The following is a 14672-nucleotide window of genomic DNA, read 5'->3' on the forward strand; positions in this document are numbered from 1 at the left end:
AAACCCATCTACTGCATGTAGAATGCTGAAATGATCATTACTAATGTAGTGACTACCATACTCCGACACAGGAACGCCGCTCTGTAATTTTTTACCGATCCAACGCAGCTCAGGTGATTTAAGTGCAAATTGTGTCATTCACAGCAGCCTTTGGCGTGATCGGGACCCTGAAGGTTGCCCTTGAGGCTTCCCACGTGTACTAGGCGGGTCTTGTCTCCGTGAACCGGCGGAGTGAAGGGTCGATCACCCACTAGCTTTCCAATAACAGGGTGTCAGATAGACGTCTACATGGACCTTTGGAGGGGATTCTAACCCACCTTGAAATTTGAATAGTTCATCGAAGCTGAAATATTGGCGCATCAGGAAGGGCTGGCTCCCAACTCGCTGGGTAGCTAGGTGAGCAGAACACCTAGCATAGTAACGGCGTTGGTCACTTTTATGCTCGCAAAGTCGTACCTGCTCATTTGTTCTATTAGTTTGATGAATAATCAATTCAATGAAATGACTGCACTAAGATGCGACCTTTTCCGATCTTCACTCTGGTGGTTCTCAGGAAAAGAGCAGTACTGCGCTGAGGCCTGGAAGCAACTGAGCACAGCGGCTCATGCGACAAATCGGCTGAGGTTCTCCTCAGAGTCATGAAGAGGCTCTGGCAACGCTGGTTGGGGCTGCTCCTGCTGCTCCTGTTGCATCTGTCACACAGCGACGCTCGGACTCAGCCTCTGAAACACAGGAGGGCAAACAGTGTTGCAGCAAAGTCAGAGCAGGGCACCAGGAGCGTCAGGCAACCCGTGGTTGCAGGCAGGGACACTGGTGCGGGCTTCCTAGCTGAAAATTGCAGCCCACACTGGCCTTCTTAGTCTCTGCCCACCCGCTTAATGAATGCATGCATCGCTGTTCTTTGGTTCCTGTAGAAGAGAGCTGGCGTGAGAGAGAAGTCTGGAATTGGCTGCGTCAGGTGCCCAAGGGTTGCGAAGAACCAGTCACTTGAGAGCCAGGAGGAGAAGGGCGCACAACGTCGGGGGAGAGCAATTAAAACACAATGATGGGGGAGGGCAATTACCGCAGGTACGAGCTCGTCACCATGCCACCTGATTTGTTTGATCTGAGGTCAATCTGATAAATTCGTTGCAAGAGAGCAAGGCAGCGGCTGACCTTGCAGATTAATCTTTTTCAGATACCTCAAGAGGGGCGCAACAGGAGGAGGCGAGCTGGAGAGAAGGTGTGCCTCTTTATTCCCGTTGCTCTCAACTTGCATGGCATCGCTCTCATGGGTCTTGCATGTTTGTGGATTATAAGAATTCAGGAATTTGACATGAACATCACAAGTCCCAGGATTGCAGTTTAGTGCAAGTTTGCATGCGCAGCTGGCGCTTCAAGCCGGAGAGGAAGGGGCCAATCCGGCAGTGAAGGCCAAGGGGACGAAGAAGAAGAAAAAGAAGACTGCGGGCAAGAAGAAGATGAGCAAGGAGGAGGCCATTGCAGCCGCGCAGGAGGCACAGGCAGCAGCTGCTGCCGCTCTGGAGAAGGGTGTTTCTCATGAGGATGCTGCCAAGGCCGCACAGGCTTCACTTAATGTGAGTCCCCTTCTAGTGGATTGAAACGAAGCTTAGTATGATGGTGTCAAAATAACACCGGTTGGGCTGCACACTTAGGGCACTCTGTCTCTAGTAATTGGCGAGACGTTCAGCATGTAATGGTACTGCCACAGTGGTGCTGGCATGCACTGTGAACATGGCACCCCTACACAGCTCTTTTTAATAGCCTCCCAATGTTTGTACTTGTTAAACGTGCTTGCTCTCTCCCCAATCAAGCTAGGGGGCATTATGCACCCCACCACAACTTGGTTTTTCTAAAAAAAGACGCCAATATTGTGGCAAGGTACATCAAATCTTTGGCAGGGACCTGATCAGCATATTACTGTCCTGCAGGAAAAGGGCGCTACGGAGCTGACCAAGGGGGTATTGGGCGCGGAAGATGTGGAAAAAGCAGAGGGCCGGCCGGCCGCCTTCAAAAAGAAGGACGCTGCCACGGACGAAGCGGCCACAGAGGAGGCGGCCGGCACGGCAGAGGCGTCTACCGCACCAGCCAAGAAAAAGAAGAAGAAGAAAAATGCTGCCACGTCAGACGCCGCAGCTCTTGCTGCAAAAGCTGACGATGCGGCAGGTGTGGTTCACTATGCACCTGTGTACACATTTTGTTGTGCAAAGCACATGTGCGACGCGCATGAGGACATCTCGTCCTGGCCAGTTCTTCACAAATCTTGAGGCATGGTACTGATGCCGTCGGCCTGGAAAGGGTCCTCGTCTGCAATGCACTGCTGACAGAAGCATGTTGTTGTCACAGACGAAGGCGCTACTGACAAGAGCATTGCGGAGCCTGAGTCTGACCTCAGTGCTGACGCAAAGCCAGCCGCAGCGGCAGAGGAGCCGGCCAAGCCGGCGCCCAAGAAGAGGAAAAAGAAGAAGGGATCCATGAAGAAGAAGGCGGTAGCGGGCGAGGTGTCAGACAGGCAGCTGCGTACCCTAGACTCCAATGGCACCATGCTGAGTCAGCAGGGCGATGCCACTAGCTATGACGTGGAAGATGATGTGGATGATGACGGCGAGGCTGAGGATAATTTCGAGGAAGAAGCAGAGGAGTTTGAGCTGAGCATGACGGGGACAGATGAGGCCGAGGAGACCGCCAAAGTTGCCGCTGCATCGTCCGAAGCCGGTGCAAAGCAGATAGGGGCCACTGCTGAGGCAGCCGGCACCCCGGACCACCCGACGGCAGCGCCTGCAAAGCCGAGTGGAGAGAGCCAAGCGCTGCCGGGTTTCACAGTGAATTTCACGCCCCCAGAACAGCCAGTTCAGGGCATTGAGGTGGGCGCTACAGAGCACGCGTGGCCGCAGCCGGCCGCAGCGGCTCCGGAGGCGGCCGCACCCGCGCCGGAGACAGTCGCAGCGGCCGCCGCGCCGGCGCAGCCGCCGGTGAAGGCGGCCCGGCCGTGGTTCCCGCTGCCGGAGAAGCGCGAGATTTCGTCGGAGGTGCTGGCCAGCCTGATCAACGCGTCGGGCGCGGCCGTGAAGCGCGATGCGGCGCCGTTTGTTTCCAAGCTGCGCAAGCACACGAGCCCGCACCAGCCCAACGCCACTGCAGAGGGTGGCAGCGCTCACGGCCACTATGAAGCATCCTCAGAGGCCGGTGATGCAGCAGAGACCCAGGTGAGATGCGCAGCCTGCGGAACTCCACTCCTTCTTCTTCTTAAGCATCGTGTGCCTCTTGTGCGTCGCAAGTTCTGCCCTGCCAGCCTGTGCATTCATTGGTACTGCACATGTTTTGAAAAGACTTCGTTGCGAGGCCAAAGTTCCTGACATGCGCGGCTTGCAGGGCAAGCTTGGGAAGGATGGGAAAGAGGATGCGGGCGGGGCGCACCCCGCGCGGAAGGAGGCGGCCAAGGCGGACGAGGATGCCGCAGCGCTGCCGGAGGTCAAGCAGCTGCCACCCTGGTTCAAGGAGACCCCTGACGCCAAAGACGTGCGTGCAAGCCCCTGTTCTACCCCCTCTCCTGACCTATATACACATGGATGCTTGCGTGCATTTGCTGATGCAATTTTGGCATTTATGTCCTATAACTGCCAGGACAACTGCCCACTGAGCTTCTGGAGCACAAGCGCATAGATGTTATCAGTGCTTACTCGTTGACAGTGCATTACAGCGCTGCATATGTTGGCGGTGATGACAGCAAGGGCCTGATGTCATTGGTGATGCTCTGTGGGGTGCAGCGGGCGGCCAAGGTTGGGCAGCGGCACAAGTCGCGGCAGAAGGCGTTGGGCGCTGAGGAGAAGTGGCTGCGCGCACATCAGCACCACCTGGCGGAGGTGCGCGACGAGTACGACGTCATCTTCTACGGCGATGACATCATCGAGGCCTGGAGGTGGGGTGTTCCCTCCCAACACACCATTAGTCACCATGTCAGACATGCTTGGCTGACCTAGGATGCTGTCTGCTGCAAATGTTGATTGCTCTGCACCCAAGCCCCTGTGTATTGAGGTTTCGTGCGCTGGGCACTTCAAACCTAAGCAGTATGCCAGTGGGAAGCGACGTGTGCTGCTGGTGAACAGCGCAATGGATGCAAGGATGTTAGCAAATGCATTATTGATGGTATGTGCTTGCGAGAAGAGGTGATGACATGGGTGACGGCTGGTGCAGGGGGACGTTTGTGGGGCAGAAGTATGGCCCCTTCAACGACATCCCCGCCGTCTGGGACCATTTCTTCGGCAGCAAGGGGTACAAGGCGCTGGCTGCCGGCATCGCAGGTGATCCCACTCTCCCTCTCGCAGGGACTGAACATCTGTCCCTTTCCTTCTTTGCTGCGTGAAGCGCACTTCGCTGGCAGCTTCACCGCACCATGCCTGTCTGCCAACAGCCAAGGATATTGGGTGAGCGCCTTTTGGCTGGTGCCAGTTGGCCCGGGGCCGTTGCCCATGTTGGCGTCGGTGGGTATGAGAGTCTGGGGTTGTCTTACCCCTCCTATCGCTGCGCTGCGTTCAAAATGTTCATACCCACCGACGCCAACATGGGCAACGGCCCCGGGCCAACTGGCACCAGCCAAAAGGCAAGCTTCTGTTTCTTGCTCAGCATGTAACATGTGACCTCCGCCAGGCTGATTTATTATTGTCGGAGTGTAAGGAGCAGTGGCTTAAGTTATCATGCTCTGTCGCCTACCAGGCCAGCCTGACAGGCCAGCCAAACCAGCTCCAACAAAGGTAGCGGCTTGAGGTCTAAAATCTGGTGCCTGTCAGTTGGTCTTCTAGCCAATGCCCTTTCGGTTGCAGAAGACTGGCTCACATCAAGGCATGCGAAAGCGCTGTTGGCCCTCTATCTCAGCCATCAGCGCAGGCTGCCTGCATGTCAGAGACTCCCTTTCTTCCTTCTAGTGGTGATCCATCCATAGCCGGCACCTTCATAGTTCAGACCGCAGCACATTTGGGCTCATGTCCCTTTGTGTGCCGTAAATGGACGGGGCTGATTCTGCACTGGGCACTGGGCAGGTGATGGGGTTGAGCAGCTGCTGTGGCGGCTGAAGAATGGAGAGCTGCCGCCGATTGTGCCCCCAAAGGTCATCGTCTTAGCCTGCGGCACGAATTCCAAGGGCATGGTGCGCGCCCTACACTCTCTTTATGACGTGTCCACCCTGGCACTCTGTAATACGCTGGTCAAATTGTGATACACACCAGCAACTTGTCATTGTGATTAATGTAAGACACCCTCCCGCTCACCACATGACCACCACCATCTAGTCACGAGACGTGTGCAGTCATTGGATGTTACAAGTGCTCAGTCATCCATGGGGTTTGTAATGCTAAGCTGGCGGCTGCGGTCACAGAGCGGGGAGTGGGACTAGCCACAGCTTCACCGCTGTCCAGTCACACATCAGCACAACAATTGGGGGCTGACGTTCCGATGAGTCATGCTGAGCTGGCGGGTGCGGATGCAGAGCGGGGAGTGCGCGTTGCCGGCGGCGGAGGAGGCGGCTGCGAAGATGCGGGCGGTGCTGGAGTTTGTGCGGGGGGCGCTGCCGGCCACGCGCATTGTAGCGCTGGCTCCGCTGCCCAAGGGTGACTACTGGCCCAACCGCTGCACGCCCGCCTTCGACATCTTCAACGCCAACCTTCAGGTGAGGTTCACTGGCTCTTGCAGACATTAAAATCTCCCCTATGACATCCGGTCTGTTGCCTCACCATTTTGTGGCACCATGACAGTGCCCTGAGAACGCAAAACGCTATTCTAAATTGGCTGAAAACGGCTACTCTTGATAGTTATGGCTTGAAGTGCCGCATTTGAGGATGCGAAAAGCTTTTCCAAATTGGCTGAAGACGGCTAATCTTGATAGCCATGGCTTGAAATGCCGCATTTCAAGTGCATTTCTGGCAGGCCTCACTCTGTGTGGCATAATTTACACATGGAGCTCCTGTAGAAGCGTGGCACTCAAAGTGCAGGAGGCAGCAGGACGGTAACATTGAGCTGTTGGTGCACATGGGAGACAGTCATTTGATCTTGTCATACGAATACAAATTCAAACTGAACACTGCTGCTACTGTCCTGCGCAGGCCGCAGCAAGCGAGCACCCGCAGCATGTGTTTTACGAGGATTACGGCACGGCGTTCCTGACCAAGCGGCCGGCGGTGGTGTGGGCGGCCAACTCCACGTCGCCGGTGCGCGAAGAGATCAACGAGATGTATATGCCCGACGCGCTGCACCCATCGGCCCCCGGCATGCGCCTGATTGCCGGCAAGCTTGAGCCCCTTATCAGCCGTCTACTTGGCGAGGCCGAGACCGCCGCGCAGAGCGCCTGAGCCGGGCACCTAAATCAGGAGAGCGTGCATAACATGAAAGGCAGTGCAAGCGGGAAACCATGCGGGAAGGGCTGTCTTGCTGTGTACACATGAGGGCATTGACAATGCAAAACTTTTTCTAGTCAATCCCAGTCCAGGAGTGAGACAGCATCTGCGCTGGAGACTCCTCCTGGGGACTTGCACTCTGCAAATTGATTGCACCACGCGGTTGATGAGCGTGGTTGATTTGTGGACTTTGGCGGACCTTGTGCGCCAAGAGATTAGTGTGCAATGACATCTGCCTGCATGGTGGCGCTGCGCATCTTACTTTGACATATGCGACCCTTGTGCGGGTGTTGATAGAGGGGTCATTCTTGGATGCCTAGGGACTGGGAAGCCGTAGAGCAGGGATTTAACTCTATTAAGGGTTGGTGCTGGAGAGAGGAATAGACAAGGGATCTAGAACTGGTGCACACTGAGCAGCATTGTCTGAGGATATGCATGGTTATAGCTAGAGCTGGGATTGCAGCCAAGTAAAGGGCAACAGTTGCTTAAGTTCTTGCCAGGAGCTCCTATATAATAATTATTGTAGTGGCGTGTACTATGGGTTGCCCTCAGAATCAGAGCTGATCACAATGGGGACGGCGGCCGGCAGGTGAAAAGGGTGACCATCCCTGTTACCAGCGGTAATGCCAAGGGGGGCCAGATCAGGGTCATCTGGCTCCGGCAAGACAGGGGCGGGAGATAGGTCCTGGTGAATCTCAATTCCCATGTCTGAGGCAGGGCTGCCAATGCGAGGAGTAGGAGTGCCAGGCACTGGCAGCCCTCATGGGATATACCATGGCGTTGCGGTGGAGCTTGCATGGACTGTCTGAAAGATTTGATGTCAACGCTGTCAGTTCATCCACAATGTAATCACCGATTTTGGCCCTTGCAAACACAATGATTTGTATTGTGTCGATCCGCAATGTGTCACAGGGACCTAGTGGACTCGATGCATGAGTTTTATGCCAGACGATGGCAATCACAAAATATCTGCTGTGCCATTTGCAACTAGCGCTCTTCAATGCATTCCCAACACAAATTGCTTGCGCCCAGTCTAGTCAGCTTGGAATGCATTCATTGCAAGCACCAGATCAACTTTTGAGTCTTGTCAAGCAAAGTTATCTTATTCCTGGGACTGCCAGTGTTGACAAAGCTCTGAAGTGCTTTCGATCGGACTGCCAGCAATAACCAATTTACTAAGCGCCGCCGGCAGTTCTCTTTACTGGCACTGCAGCGGCATCGTCTTGCTTAGCACGGCCACAAGGCACTCACTGCAATCCCTTGCCAGCCTTCTGTGCGGTTCTAGAAGATGCGAGGGCCGCAGGATGCTGCCGTTGCAAGAAAACCAGAAACAAAAAGATGATGGTGATCCACAGCGCACATAGGCTGATACCTGCAAAAGCACATCTCCCCTTGTGTTCTCAAATTTGGCAAAGGAACTGTTTATGTGCAGCATGCACTTGTCTCTACTTATGGCCTTCTGTGCATCAATTTGCTCAGGTATGCAGCGTGGCAGAACGCACCTAGCCATTTCACCCGCTGTAGGCTGGCCTGAAGCACTGCCTCAGCAGAGAGCTGCTCCTGGCTGGGCCCCTTCAGCACATCCATCATGCCACTGCTCCTCCCCTGCACGAGCGACCAGCATTCCATTCAGGCACAGGACCACGGCCAACATCTCTAAAACAATGAGAATGCCTGGCATGCATGCACTGAAGATGAACGGGCCATCCATCCTCCTAAGCAGCCATATGCATGCACGAGCACTTCTCAGAAGCTTTTGTACAAAATACTGCATCAGGTTCCTTTACATTAAATGCTCCACTGCAAGAGTGGCATGGCGCAAGCTTTTTTGAATGGCCCATGCAGCAGTCTGCGCACCTGGACGTGCACCTTGAGATGCGCGACCCGCGGCTGGCCGCTTGTAGAGGTCCTCTTGCGCCGCAGCTTGAGGCGCACGTTGCCGATGCTGGCCTCTTTCTTCACCTCCATCGCGTCCTCCAAGTCCTTCTTAAGCCTCGGCAGCGGCCGCGGCTCCCGCCGTTTCCCTGCAGCCAATATGCAACGTTTTCACGATAACAGATCGCACTTTGACTGCCAGAACAACGAGCATGCTCTGCTGTGAAGCACGCTGCGCTCTCAGATACTGTATGCTGTTCAAAGTCGCAGCAGGCAGATGACGAAGAGGCGGGGACTGCAAGAAATGTGCTTCAGGTTGCAATTGGGGCCATGCAGGAGCAGTGCCGCCGGTACATTTTGAGTGGAAACATTGGAAGCAAGGTGTCGAAGAAAAGAGGCCACTCACCCTGGCTACCCTTGCCGACGCCGTTGGCCCAGATGCGCGCGGCCAGGCTCTGCCGGCTGGACATGTGCCGCTCCAACAGCGCCTGAACAGGCGAGCGGCTCTGGCTGCTGCCGTCCTCCAACACCTCATCGTGGCCCCGTTCCCTCGTCTGCACACCCGGACAACCTCAGGCAACTTGAGAGAACTCCATATCAGATCTAGCCGGCATGCCCTCTGAACACTGCGGCACTTGCTGCCTCCTGCAGAAACAAGACCAATGCCATTGCTGGCATTCTCAAATTTGAGCGGCCTATATGCAATGCCACCAATGTCATCCTCCTCTTCTGTCAGGCAACAGAACTGCACCAGGGTGAGGAGAAGGGCGTGGATTTTCCTTGTGCAGATGGACAGAGATTGGGAGGGGAAGGCGTCACCTTGATGCCATCGTTGGCGTGGCAGCGTTTGCAGGACTTGCGGCAGCCGGGGCCCAGGTCTGTGGCGCCAAGCATCATTGTGGGGTTCTCGACGCACTGGTTCGTCTTCTCCCAGCCGGGGCAGTCCGGCTGCGCACACACCGCATGCATGCTATGTAAGCTCATAAGAGAGTGGCCGTGATTTCTCAACAGACGCGATTGCATTTCTGTCAGGAAGCAAGAAGCTATATATCATTTCTGCAACAGGGCCACCTGGACTAAGGAGACTGTCTCAAGCGAGTGCATGTGGCCAAGCGGGCAGTCATGCACTTGTCATGCTTTGGTGTCTGTTGTTGGGTCTGTAAGCTTAAAAGGCTGTAGGAGGTGTCAAGAACATACATATTGGTCCTTGCATTCTGTGCCTCGGAGGATAGGCTCCAGGTCATCATAAGCATCGTCCAATTCCTGCTCCAGCTTTGCCACCTGCGCACAGAGAAATCTCTTACAAGGCGCCAGCATGCAGGAAGCAAGACACTTGACTCTAGGCAACAGGGATGTTTCTGCATGCCATCAGGGTTGTGTGGTGGAAGTGCAGAGTGTCCAGATGTTTGCATTATGCAGAAGGGGGTCATGTTGCCTCATGAAATGTTCTGCATACCTTTGCGCACTCAGTGAGGAGTTGGTCGGAGATGGGGCAGTGGGTGAGGTGGTGCTCACACAGCGCAGAATTGAGAACCACAAGGGGCTCGATCGCCAGCAGCAGCTTCAGCAGGAACGGGCCCTGCAGGTCGCCGCACAATCAGCATTTAATAAGTATTTCACCCGCGGTATTGTACGGCGTTGATAAGCCTCACAACCCCACAAGGATCTGCATTGCAAGCGTGCACTTCCATATGCAACTTTCAACAGGCATCTCTGCATCCGGCCCTTGCTTCTGCAAGAATGTGCACGCAGCCGAGTCTGCCCAGGTACCAGGCACGAAATCTAAAAAATTTGTAGCAGGGCTTTTTGCATGGTGCAGCAGGATTGAGTAGCGCACCGTGACTTCTGTGAAGGTGGAGGGGCTTGGGGGCAGGGGGAGCAGGCCAGCAGTAGGGCGATCCAGGGAGAGGTCCCAGGGGGTGCACTGCTGCGGGTCAAAATCGTGGAACCAGGCCTTGTCAAACGCGAAGCCGTGGCCCTTCACCTCGAACAGCAGCCCATAGTGTAGCACACTCGGCGGTTCTGCATGCGAACAGAATCTCAAGATTATCTGCCGCCCAATCGTTGGCTTCATTGTGTCCTTGTGTCAAGCCATCGGCATTCAGCATGGCTACACTCATCTCTGCTGACATAATAAAGGAAGGCTTGCAGCAAGGTCCAGATTCATGCGCAGAAGTCGGCCCCATCAATTAGCTGGCAACACTTCTGTTCAGAATGCATGCAGGGGGACGGGATCTTGTGTTAGGTATTCCACCCTCACCGCTGGTGAAGTAGCCAGGGTAGATCCACTGGAAATAGTCCACCGGGTTGTGCCACACGTTCGCCTTTGCCGCGCCAAAGACATACCCGTACATCTCCGCGATCCACGGCTTCTGTCCCGCCTCCATTGCGTGCATGTCCCCCGTCAAATTCCATGCCTGCCATGCATGCACTCAACACGTCAAATACGGTATATACCAAGAGTGTCAAAATTGCTTGAAGCAGAATATCTTGGATGCCACCGTTCTGAGCAAGGCTGTGCATCACAAGCGAGGCACTGTGCATGCTATTGACAAAATCGCAAAAGAGGAGTTCCCCAGGCTGTGAGTGAACAGTGTGAAATTTAATATTAAATTCGTGCCTTGGGGTCGTTGCGGACTTTACGGGTGAAGGTGCTCCACATGGGCGCCACCATCTTCAGATCCTCCTTTGTAATTAAGTACGGCGCACCGGCCTGCACCGGCAGTCGTTTTGAATTAAAATTTGAATACTGCAATTAACACGCTTCATGGAGAACCATCAACCACACAAGATGCCAAACCCTTGTCGGCATTGAGAAGCTCTCAATTCCTTCTGGTTGGCGTTTGCAGCTGCGGGGTTCAGGCAATTTGAGTGCGTATCTGCATGGAAAGAGGCAAGGGTGATGTGGCGCACCATGTCAGCAAGGCGCCCCTTGGGCCCCAGATTCGTGTCTGTGCGCGGCTCAACTCCCTGGAGGTGTGTCCTCGCCAGCTCGTTGGTGACCCCCTTCAGAAAGTCAAAGTAGGGAGCGGCTGCCCAACCTGCCCACCGCAAATCCGTTTCTTACAACAGGAAGATGTGCCCACAGACTGCCATCTCCATGCACAGGTCTTCCAGCTGCAGGGGCCCTCCCCTGTAATTTCATTACGAGCTGCCAGGGCACAGCATCGAAGGCGGGTAAGGGAAAAATTAGTGACCTTCTAAAATGCTGCAAAGACAGCTGCGCACCTGGCCTGACTTTGAGCTCTTCGGGCAAGTAAGGGCGGCGCATGATGATGTCGGAGTCCATGATGAGGATGTAAAGCTCCTCTGGCTCAGCAAACTGTGCAACCACCACACTGGCCCATCAACTATGCTTACACCTGAGTATGTGCTGCCACTAAAATCGCTTGCATGGGATGATGAGTGTGAAGCCAGCAAGAAGAATAATGCGATCATAGCACAGAGGGTTGGCAGCCCACCCTGAGCCAGTGTGTGATAGCGCCGGGCTTGTTGTATGGCGGGTAGTTGTCGTCATGCTCAGAGTCCTGGGCAAAGCTGGGCGCCACGTACGTATTTACGCCCTGTATCTCGATTGGGGTGTGGCTCTTCAGCTCCTCCTTGGTGCAGGGCAGCAGCCTTGTCAAGGGGCCCTCCTGACCCGCTCGCCTGAAGCTGCACAAAGCAGACAGCTACGCAGTCAGCAAGGGCGCCGTCTTCCTTCAAGTTCTATTTTCTTGGGAAATGGTGAAGGAGTTTTGATACTGTCATTGTCGATCAAAAAGCAACGTGCACTTGTTTGTCATTGAAGAAGGCATGTGGGAAAGAGGTGGTCTTACCTGTATGCAAAGCCCAGGATTTGCCAGTCAAAATACTTTGAGCACCCGCCTGTGATCACTGTGTGCACCTGAGCCGGCTGTATTGTAGGTACTTCCTCTGATCCATCAAGGAAAATAAGCAATGTTACAATGAAAATATAGCTGCACGAGATTGTTGTGAGAGACATCTGCTGTGCCATTTATCTTCGATCTGATTCTGATAGCTGATCAGAAGATCACTCAGATCTACTGTCGATTGTCTGCTCGCATGTATGACTGCACGTGCAACTCCCAATTATTCTGGAGATTTTTTTGTTGCTAAAAATTGACCCTCAGCATGCGATACTTGCTCCTCTTCAAGCTGCTTTCGTATTGCCAGAAGTATTGAACAAAGCGAGTATATATTTGCTGAGGAGTTTTCAGAATCAAATAGTCCCCCACATCGAGGGAAGATTGCAACTATGCCTGCACACATCTTAACATATGAATGGGGTCCAGTGGAAACCCAGATTGCCGGATCATCTTCAACGCCGAATTCAACTGATGTCAACACAAATCCTGGTGGTGTATTCAAAACTGCAGTGGCATCGGTAGATTGGATTTCTCGATCAGAGCATTGCTGGCGCACTTTGTGTTCGAATGGTGGCCTATTCAGGCGTTGCCGCCCTCGCATGAAATGTGACTCCTGTCCACATGGACCAATATGCAAGAGCATTTGAGAAGCAGGGCATCTCTGAAGCAATCCATGGCAGGGAGCAATAAACTCTGTCTTGAGACAACTTCATGACACAAAAGAGTGATGATCAGAGCTGTCCGGCAGCCCCTGGCAGAGTCTGCCAGCTGCCTGCAGGCGGATCCGGATAGATCGAATGAAATTGAAGCTGAGCATACACTACGCTCAGTGGATGTGCCAATCTGCATATAGCCTTCAAGCCCATTCCTTGGAAGCGACACTTTCCCCAATAGTATATTACATAGAAATCGAGACTGAACTTCGTGCTTTCCAGATGGCAATGCTGTTGACATCATGCCTATTAATGTTGCAGTGCGCTCTAAACAAGAAGAGTCATCCGTGTTGACACGGTGTTAAGTTATCAAGCAGTGCCCAATCAAACACATCCGTGTGACTTTTCCTGGCCCTGATGAGATAGCTGCACAAGGTCATCAGACGCCCAGAGTTTGGGTGCGCAGGGGCCGAACAACCTGGTCAATGACTCCGTACTCCTGTGCCTCCTTGGTGTCAAAGTACTTGTTCCGGTTGAAGTCAAACTGGACCTGCATTGCACAAGAAGGTCGATCGGATCACATTCCAGCAAGGAAGAAACAAGAAAGCTCCAACAATCACTTGCGCATACACTTTGATTAATGCACTTGACTGTTTGCACCACCAGCATGGTGTGCGTATTGGACAAAACATTGCACAGCAGGCTCCTTGAAGGACTGGGTGGTCACTGGGAGTGCAGCAATAGTATGCAAAAGGAGTACATACCTTCTCAATGGGCTGGCCGGTGGCCTGTGAGAGGACCTGGTTGACATAGTTGCGGAGCCGCATGAGCTCGCGCGCCTCATTGTTGATGTCCGATGCCTGGCCGCGCGCAGAGCCCGAGGGATGATGCAGCATGATGCGCGTGTTGGGCAGCGCATACCTCTTCCCCTGCACCAGCCAACCAGCGATATGTTCAGGCCACGCTCACTTGAATCTCTACAGCAATTTCCAAGCCCTCCATGCTTCTCCTCCTCAGTATCGCAACAGCCTGAACCCCCACAACTCCGCGACAATTGGTCTACCGAGGCCAAACGATCATCACTGCAGCATGTAACAGGGGAATTGAGGGCAGGGCGCCAAGTGACAGCAGCTGTAGATGCCAGAAATTCGGCGCAGCAAGGTGGTGAGCAAGGAACTCACCTTCTTGCCAACAGCCAGAAGGAAGCCGCTCATGCCCATGCAGCCGCCAAAGCCAACAGTGCCCACATCGCTGCCGATGTACTTCATTGTGTCAAAGATGGCCAAGCAGGGCACCACCTGCACCATGCCAGTTATTACTTTCATAACCTTTTTATGCTCTTATGATCTGGAGCTGAGAGGGCTGATGAACAGTGCCAATGTCGCTCAATTTGGCCAACCAATGTTCAGCAAGAGGGAATTGAGAGGCTGCGTACATCTCCTCCCGAGCAGTTGATGTACAGCGTGATGTCCTTCTTGTTCTCTGAATCCAAATAAAGCATTGTGGCCACAAGCTGGTTCCCCAACTCCTCATCCACAGCCTTGCTTAAAAAGATGATCCGTTCCCGGTACTGCACACAGAGGCGATACTCAGCTCTTGCATTCGTCGACACAGAGCTGATCTCGCAAGTGAACAGAGAGATGTGCGAAGGCAATGAGACAGTCCTTTCACATTCAGCATTCCATTACAGGATTCGCTTGCGCACCAGGCAATTCCAGATATCCACCCACTGCCATCCACCTGCCTGTGGGGCCCTGTAGGGTACTCTAGGTACCCCAATGGGCATCATGCGTGTGACTTGCCGCCTAGGCCCTCCAGTTTGCCTGCAACACCAGTGCACCCACGTCAACCAGATTGCAGGATCAAAAGACTGTGACAGTCACGTGCAG

At 54.0% G+C, this 14672-nt stretch overlaps 3 protein-coding genes across 3 annotated transcripts; 1 reads left to right on the forward strand and 2 right to left on the reverse strand.

Moving 5' to 3' along the window:
• The first annotated feature begins 331 nt into the window (after positions 1-331).
• On the forward strand, positions 332-7250 carry COCSUDRAFT_68095 (hypothetical protein). The gene is made up of 13 exons (XM_005643432.1): positions 332-396; positions 554-813; positions 959-1068; positions 1178-1222; positions 1368-1577; positions 1932-2166; positions 2347-3206; positions 3373-3519; positions 3768-3919; positions 4195-4301; positions 5037-5143; positions 5483-5662; positions 6096-7250. The coding sequence occupies exons 2-13, from the start codon at positions 639-641 to the stop codon at positions 6339-6341; spliced, it is 2574 nt and encodes an 857-aa protein (XP_005643489.1). The 5' UTR covers positions 332-396; positions 554-638; the 3' UTR covers positions 6342-7250.
• Positions 7251-7667: 417 nt separating this feature from the next.
• Positions 7668-12185, reverse strand: COCSUDRAFT_68096 (hypothetical protein; the record flags this gene model as incomplete). The annotated part of the gene is made up of 14 exons (XM_005643433.1): positions 7668-7693; positions 7889-7991; positions 8244-8410; positions 8668-8815; positions 9081-9209; positions 9459-9542; positions 9718-9840; positions 10099-10283; positions 10522-10678; positions 10900-10974; positions 11175-11302; positions 11490-11583; positions 11723-11915; positions 12148-12185. 14 exons carry the CDS (start codon positions 12183-12185, stop codon positions 7668-7670), a joined length of 1650 nt encoding a protein of 549 aa, XP_005643490.1.
• Positions 12186-13222: 1037 nt separating this feature from the next.
• COCSUDRAFT_20220 (hypothetical protein) lies at positions 13223-14572 on the reverse strand (the record flags this gene model as incomplete). The annotated part of the gene is made up of 5 exons (XM_005643434.1): positions 13223-13333; positions 13548-13712; positions 13965-14081; positions 14219-14353; positions 14489-14572. The coding sequence occupies 5 exons, from the start codon at positions 14570-14572 to the stop codon at positions 13223-13225; spliced, it is 612 nt and encodes a 203-aa protein (XP_005643491.1).
• Positions 14573-14672: the final 100 nt, after the last annotated feature.

Source organism: Coccomyxa subellipsoidea (assembly GCF_000258705.1).
Source record: "Coccomyxa subellipsoidea C-169, whole genome shotgun sequence".
In the NCBI taxonomy this organism is placed as follows: Eukaryota; Viridiplantae; Chlorophyta; class Trebouxiophyceae; family Coccomyxaceae; genus Coccomyxa; species Coccomyxa subellipsoidea.

Excerpts from the sequence above, each read along its gene's own strand:
- COCSUDRAFT_68095 (XM_005643432.1), top strand. The coding sequence starts at position 639 with ATGAAGAGGCTCTGGCAACGCTGGTTGGGGCTGCTCCTGCTGCTCCTG. Across the intron at positions 1,069-1,177 it reads GGGGAGGGCAATTACCGCAG|ATACCTCAAGAGGGGCGCAA; the intron begins GTACGAGCTCGT and ends AATCTTTTTCAG. Across the intron at positions 3,207-3,372 it reads GTGATGCAGCAGAGACCCAG|GGCAAGCTTGGGAAGGATGG; the intron begins GTGAGATGCGCA and ends CGCGGCTTGCAG.